Here is a 9507-nt window from a genome sequence, read left to right as displayed (position 1 = left end):
AGGATCTTAAAATATAAACACACTTTCCAAATTACGTTTATATTAAGTATTTATTAGTTATAGAAGACAATTTGAGAAAAAATTGATTCAAACAAAAATGAGTCGTTAAAATTTATTCAAATACTTTTAAATGTTTAAATAGAAAAATCGAACATAAAATTACATAAAATATTTTAAACAAATAGGTGGTATTTATTGTATTTAAAAAGTTTTCTTGTTTTTGTTTTATTCTAAGAACCAAATATATCTAATAAAAATGTTTTATTTAAAAGAGATTTATTTAAAATTACGATACTACACTAAAATACTGCTAAGTAAACTGCGAGCCAATGGTGTGTATGTTTTATTTATGTAATGTGTGAAAGTTGAATAAATTTACTCCATTCTATCAGCGAATAGAACTTGAAATTTACAAAGATCAAAACAAATACATTTAAGTAGAGCCATCAAATGGCCCTACCATACGGTTTTTAACCCTGCGCTTTAGAATGTGTGAAAAACAAAAATAAAGTATAAAGTAAAATATACTTTTTGTTCACATTTATACATTGAATTTTGAGAAACGTCTACATTTTGTAATAATTACACCGCTCAATTCTCATTTACAACCTTAACGAATTTATTAAAAACAATTTGAAGAAAAAATGCGAATTCAACGGTGTTGTATGAAGTAAAAAATACAATTTTTTTTAAATTTACTTCTAATGATGATGAATTAAGAGGAGGATTTTGCTTAAAATACATCAAGAATGTGCGAAATTCCCATTCAATCACAGAACATGCATATTGTTTTATATTTAATCATTTATCAGTCATACATATTATGAATTGGAAAGGTAAAATAATGATTAATAAAATATTTATAAAAGTCAATAAAAAAAAATCAATATTTAAATTAAAATTATAACAACATACGAATATGTCAATTAAATAAAGAATGTATATATAAATATTTGTTACTACAATATACTAAATGTATATTATCATTGATATCTATCTTTTCAGCAAATGGTGATTTATTATCAAAAACGACCTAGTAAGTAGAATTGCCAAACGTCCTAAATGTAAGATTAAGAGAACATTCATTTTAACGCATATTGGTTAGAATTACACTATAGCATGGATCTCTAATGTGAGTTTGAACTGATATAACTCTTCAGCACTCGCGTTACGAGCATTTTGCCCACTCTCGATTTAAAACATAAATAACTTTTATTTTTCTAATGGTAAATGTGGTTGAAACTTTTTCTATCTTTATATAATTTTATCTATTTTCGAATTATGCATTTCTTAGATTTTCTGTCCTGTTAGTGTAATTTCATTTGATTACGGATATTCGGATCTGTACGGTATAAATCGTTGAAATTTATAAGCCAAAAATATTGCAATTTCATGTGATTTTAAATAAAAATTTTATTATTTTTTTTTTATTCCGCTTAATAAGTATATGTCCTGCATATAGTAGTATACTTACGTAGTATATGTATATTGACTACTTTTCATAATGTCCTGGAATTACTTCTTACGGAATTGGCAACCCTACTAGTGGCCCCACGAAAATTTATTATGAATTCGGTACCGTATTTTTTGAAATTACGGATAATTTCTTCCAGATGTTGTGCAATTTCAAAAGTGTTTAATCTTGTTTTACTTATCTTTTGTGCTTTAATGAAACAAATTTTAGATATTAACAATTTAAAAAAAAATGAATTTATATGTTCAAAATCACCATTTTTTGAACTTAAGACAATTATTTTATGCAATAATAATTAATTTAACCACAATTTGAAAAATTATGAAAAAAAAAACCTGTTTTTGCTTTGTTCGTAATATTACGTTTTACAGTCTTACTTTTCTAATTATAAAATAAAAATATATAATCAATAATGTCAATCAATTTTTATAATGATTATTACAATAGAAATAATGATGTATTATATTTATATATGTATGTATCTAATGATTAGAGATCGGTGTCATACCAAGCGGCTGCAGTATTATTACCCTGTGGAGGTGATGGGAGTGTGTCGAGTTGATCGAAGCCCAAATCTGCGTCGTGTGGTCCAACATCCATGGCATCTATGGGGCCATATGTTGATCCTCCGCCACCGCCATGATGGGATCCGATCTCAAGACCTTGCATAGAATCTATTGGTATCTGGTCATAACCTATATTCAAGAAAATATTTTTTTTATTATCGCAGTTTAACTTCTTATGGATAATAACATTTTTTTAAATAATTTCTGATACTAATTTTACTACAACTATAAAATCATGCGTGAAATAATTTTAATGAATTCATTTCAATACTAAATAATTTTCTATATAGTAGAAATTAACAAAACTTAAAATTCAATAAAAAATAACATAATATAGCCATTTTCTTAATGAGATTCTGTGTATTATTTTTGTAAATTCAAGAAAAGTGATTCAAATAAATTGAAATTGATTGTAAATTAAAAATCATAATTATAGTCTAGTCATAATATCTCTATTATCCATGATCTAAATACAGTATACTCTGATACGATAATAGAGATAATAGTTAAAGACGATGGTATAGAATAGATAATAACTTTGGAGTAATAACTTAAAAATTCTTGTTATGGCTAGCTTTAATTAGTGCTCTAATGATGATTTAACTCTTCAATTCTCATGTCCATCTAATGCAATTTTACTTATCAAATTAAACGACACTATTAAACTTCTGTCACATACAAGTGATACTGGGAATTAAAGAATTAAAGTGATTTTTGAGTTTTATTGCAAAAATTCGCAAGGTTAGCAAATTGTATGGTGGTTTTTTTTTAAATTTGTAGCTCATCTAAAGAGAGAAAGGGTTTTCTTGTATGAATTCCTAGAATTCGAAAAATATTATTTTACTGTATTATTTCCTGGTCTAAATTAATGGAATCACGAGATATAGCTTTTTAGTACCCGTGGGAATTCATCGTAGCCTTTACAGCAGAAGCGACGAAATTTGAAAAAATTGGAATCTACCGATTTAAAGATTTTTGATAAGACTCAATTACGCGGCTATAATTAATATTACCCCCATTAGTTTCATAAAAATAAGTGGCCCAATTAATACCAAAACTATTGATAATGTTGGATGTAATATTCAGCTGATATCATTCCTTTATTGTGTACATGCGCATTTCAAATGCTAACTTTATCATGTTTACTTTTTTTTTGGACATTTTGTTTAGTTTCAATAGATTTTTGCCTCGGTATTTTTAGTGTATCCACAGAGTTTTTTGTGTTTATTGACGAAGATTAACTAATAATGCCTAATTGTTCTAATTCATGGAATTGAACCCGGAATTATACTTTATGTATATGTTCGAATCCCTCAATATCCCTTCGGTACAATGTGTAGATGGTAGGTACGCTTATTTTTCTATATTCAATTAATCTTTTCTACTCTAATCGTTCCCACTGACTATAATTTAACCAAGTTCCCATCATGTTGATTAAAATAAAACATTAATTGAATAAAGCAAGCAGATTTAATAGTTAGTTTTTAGAAATGAAAATATAATCTACAGTTAGTAAATGTTTTGTTAAATTTAAATCACTCATCGCTTTTATTAAGTTAAAAATAAATTAAACTAGATAAAAAATGCAGACTATTACCATTAAATTACGTATAAGTAGAAATTATAAATAATAAAAATCAACAATTATTATTCATTTATTTAATATAACCAACAAATCAGAAGAATAATTATGTATTAAAGTCCCCATATTCCCACCCTGGAAAAAAATAAATAATTACAGTAAAACTTATTTTAAAGAAACATGTACTTTGAGTTATTTACATTTATGCTAAGCAATGAGTTAGCATTGAGATTTAAAGTCATTTAATGACATTCTATTCCTATGAAAATCAATGTAGGATAGATGATGACCATCTATTGCTAGCTTGAAAACAAAATAAAAATTGAAAAAACATCTTAAGTGGGAATTTTATTCGGTTAATTGTTTCTAAATTTTAAATCGAATAGATCGACTAAAAAGGCCATATTTACAAAAAGAAAATAAAAAAATTAAAATAATAATACAACTAAAATAAATAAAAAAATTTATCTAAAATAAACAATTAAATATATAAAAAAATCATGCGCTACATGATATCTAAACTACAAATTATTTTTTTAATAATAAATATATTACCAAGTTAGATACCGCCATTTAATAATAAACATTTTCCCGTATTAGCCGCTGTGAGAACATGCATATAACAAAAAATTTATTTTTGTTAAATTATTATAAATATAACCCCTTAACATTTATTAGAGAGTATAATTTTATTAGTGTTTGATAGTAGCTGTTCCAGGGATAGAATAAGCTTACCTTGCTGTTGTTGGAAATGTTTATATCCATGGCTGCTATGTACACTAGGAGGCCCTTGGCCATACATACCATCATACCCTTGATCAGGGCCAAGCATATCCTAAATAGGAAATTAATAAAACGAATGCAAAATAAAAATTTAAAACGAAACAAAAAAAAAACTTAAAATAAATTTTAAAAATAAAATAAATCTTTTAAAGTTTATTGTTGGAGGTACAACCGGAAACATAAGTTTGAATGAATTTCTAATTTGACAATTATTTTCATTATTATGGCACCACTTAATTTTTATTCAGCCATCATTATTTGAGTTCTTCCATAAAGTACTGTGTTAATCACAATTTTAAAATGAAAAAATTCACAATTTTGCCCCGCAAGAGGCCCCAAAACTGTGTTTATTGTGATTAAGGGACTTTGAAAGGCCCTAAAACTGTGTTCATTGTGATCAAGGGACTTTGAACTATCATTTACCGCAAAAAATGAACATTCACCGCACTAGCTCAAACAACCGAACTACTTTAAGAAGTGTTTCCGCTAAAAAATAAGTAATGACTGTCTAAAATTGTCAGAAAAAATAAAAAAACTGCTTTAGCGATTTGTTAACGTTACAATTTAGATTGCTTAAAATTTTGCCAAATTAAGTAATGGCCATATTAAGATTGAAAATAACTGTCAGATATCTTCCCTCCGTACACTATTAAAATAAAAATAAATTAAAAATTGAAGAAAATAAAAGGAGACATCGAAAAAATTGGTATAAATCAAGACTTTGGTATAAATAAATAATGTTGTGTGTTTTTGTATGTTCAGCAGGAAGATTTTCCACAACATTAATGAGAAAATTCTTGTTGAGCTTACTTTTTCTTAGTTAAATTCTTACTATCGTTAATACAAACGATAATAAGAGATATTAAAATATAAATTGATGAAATATGAATCCTTATGTATCACTTTTAAAAAAAATCGAACTAATCAAATTTTTTACACAATCAATTATCTAATGTAAAAAAAAATCGTCCAAAACATGATTGGAAGTGCATTTCTAAATATTTACACAATAACAATTCATGCAAAATATATTAAACATTATTTAATAAAATGAAAGATTATATTACCTGTAAATCAGGGCCCATCCCTAAATCCGCGTTATTCCATAGATTAGGATCTTCACGGAATAAGGAATTTGTTAACTCCATTGACAGTCGTTTTTTATAATCTTGTGGTTTATCTTCGGACATTCGGAACAAAACAGCGGCGGCGTATGTTGCAACACCTTCATTTCGTGAATGTAATAATTCTGTTAAGGGTGCAGTTGCACCTTCTTGTTCAATCATTTCAGCACCTTCTTTGTCCGCAGCTAGCTCACAAAGAACACCAGCAGCGACACGTTGAATATTTTCAATTTCATTAAATAATAGTTGCACAAATATTGGTATTACTAATTGGCCTCGTATTATTGCCCTGTTATGTGATTCTCGAGCTAAAATATGCAAGGCTCCTACCGTTCCTTCTACAATTTCTTCCATGCGAACTCCATCAGCGTATGCTCCAGGTTGTTGACTTCCATTGCTTGCAACTGATGATCTCTGTAAATAAAAAATAAGTTATAACTCTCATGCCTTTCAGTTTTGTATATTTCCATAAAATTTCTAAGTAACCTTGGAACATAAAACATACAGTCCAATTTTTCGATTTCAACTATTTTTTTTTTTTTGTATCTGTCAAATATGTTAAAAGCAGGTCATGGATAAACCGTAAAAAAACCAATGAAAACAAACAATAGATTGAGATAACTGTTGAAATATCCTGACATTTTTTGCGTAAATTTAAAATAAACAAAAATACTATTTAACTTACTCTTTCTGTATCCTGGAATGCTCGCATTAATAATCGTACCAAATGATGAATAGCACCATGTTCACGGAGTGGAGCATGATTTGCAGGACATAAGGCCAAATTTCTGATTAAGCCAATAACAGCTTTCACCAATGGCCATCTGGATGGTGGATGTAACAGTTTAACAATTACTTGCATTCCATAATTCAATCGTACAGCATTTTGTGCCATTTCAGATTCAACATGTCGCGACGTTAAATGACGTAAAGCGCAAACTGCAGGTTCAGTGATTTCTTCGCGATCGCCTGCATTTACAATTGTTTGGACAAGTGCGTCAACACCACCTACTTGACAGACAGTAACTTTGTTTCGTTGATTGTTACATGTCAAATTTGATAAAATTCCAGCTGCGCATGTAATTACATTGACGTCTGTAGATTGAAGAACTTGTACTAAACTTTGAAGTAATCCTTCAAGTCCATCAACTTTGGTGGCTGCATCCGACAAATTACGTAAAGTCCATAAACAATTTTGTACTAGACGTTGGCTGGGATTTCCTAAATGCATTGCTAAAGCTTGCATACCACCAGCTTCAACAATAGCTGGTTTGTTGCTTGAACAAACCGACAAAACTTTCAATACTCGCGATGTAGTCCATAATAACTTCTCGTAATCATATGAGCGCATAATACGGACCAATTCAATGGGACCTTGAGAAGCCAAAATGATTAATTTACTCTCTTGATTTCCATACGCCAATATTTGTAAACAATCTGTAACGATTGCTAAAAATTTCACATTGTTACGTTGTAAAAGAGCTACCATCTTTTGTAAGCCTCCAGCCAATCGAACAGCCATTTTGGATCCATCTTGATGTAAGAGTAAATTGTGTAATGTTGTTATGGCGTAGAATAAAACGGATTCAACCGGAGAACTTAATAATTTTACAAGAGCAGGTATTCCGCCACTTTTAAAGATTGCAAGTAAACCTTGACGATGATGGGATAAGTTATGTAAAGTTCCAACGGCACCTTTAGTGGTTTCCAAATCATTGCTATTAGAAATAGCTCGAACTAATGCAGCTACCATTTGAGGACTATTCATAATAGCATGTCGTGAAGCTTCTTTTTTAGATAATTGATGAACCATCATTGCTGCTTGTGAGACAACAACTTGATCTTCATCGTTCAAAAGTTTGATCAATTCAGGAATTGCACGTGTTGCTAAATCAGCATCATCTTGATAATTAATTAGATTAACAACTGCATGTTTCAGCATTTGACTTGGTTCAGCTAAACGTTGAACAGCAGTCGGTTGTGCTGGATCAAACTGAGTAGATGGTATTTCGATACCTTCTTCCAAAGTTTCTGGAAACATTGCAGCACGAACTCGTTGGGAACGAGTTTGACTCAATTGTTGATTCATATCTAAAAACAAAAAATTACTTTAGAAAACTTTTTTCAAATACATTATTTTTATTATTCGTACCATCAACTTGATCTTGTGTGAAACCTTGGGCAAATCCTTGATCCAAATCAAACATCAATTGATCACCTTCCATATCTTCATCTTCTTTTCCTGACAACGATGGAACTTGCGTAGCAGCTCCTGAATGGATGCCAGAATCTGGCATATAATTATTTTGTTGCCACATAAGTGTTTGTTCTTTGGAACCTATTTCATCAGGTCCTTGATAATTTCCGTGTGACACTAAAATTAAAAAAAAAAGGATAAAATGATAAAATATATAATTTAAAAAAAAAAAATTGTTTTTTTAAATTAAAATAATTACTTGGTCTATTTTGCGACTGCATTTGGTAACTCATATTGATACCGGCGTATTATTGACACCTGAAAAAGAATAAATAAATATTATTTTGACATATCTTTAAAAACATTGGAATTTGAAATACGCATTGAACGATATGACAACGTTGCTTTTCATAAGATCGATGTTGATGCATGGCGGCATCCTTTGATAAATTTAAAATGTTGATATTTTTTAAAATGCATTAAAAAATCTGCATATTCCTATTTAACATCATTTGATATAGGTCAAATTTTAAAATAGAAGTGATTATCATTGAGGAAAATCGTTTTTAGATTAAATAATTTAGTTTAAAAGTTTTGTCTCCATGACAGATTTACTCATAATATTTAATTTCACCACACCCAGCATGAACACGGTAATTTTAACATTAATTAATTAATGCACCAATAATTTATATGTTCTTTAATATTTTTAATACTTACCGTGTACCAGAATTATCAAAATTAAGTAATAATTTAAGTAACAAGTGTAAAAAATTGTCTCACAAACAGCACGTTACACACAAAGTACCTAATACAATAGCTGATTCACCTGATTCGTAGAACTTGATTTCTTCCGCTATTCAAAATAGTTCACTTTTATAAACAATTTAGAAATTTTAATACTCATCGAACAAATTATTTTTTGCTAAGTTTATTAGACCATCTGTATTTAAAAAATAATTAATTAATTAAATTATTTTATTTATTTTATTAGCAAAGTGCATAAAATATTTTGATATTTGGTCATTTAAACATTGAAGTATGTAATTAAAAAAGGAGAAAGATATATAAACAAAGATATGCAGCAATGGATGAGCAATGGCCAAAAATTCGATCATATTACTACGCTACGCCATAAATATTATTATAGTTTTTATTTTCAATTTTCAATTTTTATTAATATTTAAATCATTTTGATGTTTATTTTCTTTGAATTATTTTTATAAAGGAAATATTTATTTTCAATAATCTTTTATTAGAAAATAATACACATTGTAAGAAAAAAAATATCAATTTGTTTTTTAACAAAAGGTTTGTTTCTTAGATGACTTTCAAATTTCACCGTAAGAGAGAGCATTTAAAGAAAATTCTCAATACATGTTCAAGACTAAAACGAGTTTTTGAGCAGGAATTATAAATAGTACAAGAAATAATGGACATTTGGTTTAATTTTTTCGAGTTTTTAGGAGGGGCGGGAGCTGGGCACCTTTTTGGTGGCATTTTTGCTCCTAATATATTTTATATGTGCATTGTATAACAATCACTTTTACATATTTTATTTCTACATTTTGGTACCTTAAATAATAGAAATATTTTATGGGCAGGCTCATTCTCAAATTTCACAATAAATAAAAAAAAAAAAACAGTTTTAAGTATTCACTTCTGTCGGCAGTCGTCATGCTCCGATTTTTTGTAACGATATTGAAGATGGCGAAGTTCTTTTTTTAAATTGATTGATAAGGTTCTTCATTCTTTAATTTCATCTCTTTGTACGTTTTAAT

General features: G+C 28.5%; 1 protein-coding gene across 3 annotated transcripts; it reads right to left on the bottom strand.

Annotated features, from left to right (window-relative positions):
- Positions 1-190: 190 nt before the first annotated feature.
- On the bottom strand, positions 191-8567 carry LOC123294477 (armadillo segment polarity protein). Of its 3 annotated transcripts, XR_006535100.1 has the most exons (8): positions 8447-8566; positions 7986-8044; positions 7682-7903; positions 6215-7620; positions 5473-5943; positions 4358-4457; positions 3638-3757; positions 2037-2169 (listed from the first exon to the last, which is right to left on the bottom strand). XR_006535100.1 is itself a non-coding variant. In XM_044875522.1 (7 exons), the coding sequence occupies exons 2-7, from the start codon at positions 8017-8019 to the stop codon at positions 1964-1966; spliced, it is 2439 nt and encodes an 812-aa protein (XP_044731457.1). In that variant the 5' UTR covers positions 8020-8044; positions 8447-8566; the 3' UTR covers positions 191-1963. The 3 variants fall into 3 exon arrangements, 2 of the variants coding, with proteins under 2 accessions (XP_044731457.1, XP_044731458.1); XM_044875522.1 differs by lacking the exon at positions 3638-3757 and having other exon boundaries at positions 191-2169; XM_044875523.1 differs by lacking the exons at positions 3638-3757; positions 4358-4457 and having other exon boundaries at positions 1997-2169; positions 8447-8567.
- Between the last annotated feature and the right edge of the window lie 940 nt (positions 8568-9507).

Source organism: Chrysoperla carnea, chromosome 3 (assembly GCF_905475395.1).
Source record: "Chrysoperla carnea chromosome 3, inChrCarn1.1, whole genome shotgun sequence".
NCBI lineage: Eukaryota > Metazoa > Arthropoda > Insecta > Neuroptera > Chrysopidae > Chrysoperla > Chrysoperla carnea.
The sequence above is the reverse complement of the archived record's forward strand: the minus strand, read 5'-3'. Positions and strand labels throughout refer to the sequence as shown.

What these genes read in the sequence shown, in the direction of transcription:
- LOC123294477 (XM_044875522.1), bottom strand. Translation starts at nt 8,019, where the DNA reads ATGAGTTACCAAATGCAGTCGCAAAATAGACCAA. An exon ending in CATTCCAGGATACAGAAAGA is followed by an intron (nt 5,944 to 6,214) that starts GTAAGTTAAATA and finishes TTTTATTTACAG; the next exon opens with AGATCATCAGTTGCAAGCAA. An exon ending in ACATTTCCAACAACAGCAAG is followed by an intron (nt 2,170 to 4,357) that starts GTAAGCTTATTC and finishes TCTTGAATATAG; the next exon opens with GTTATGACCAGATACCAATA.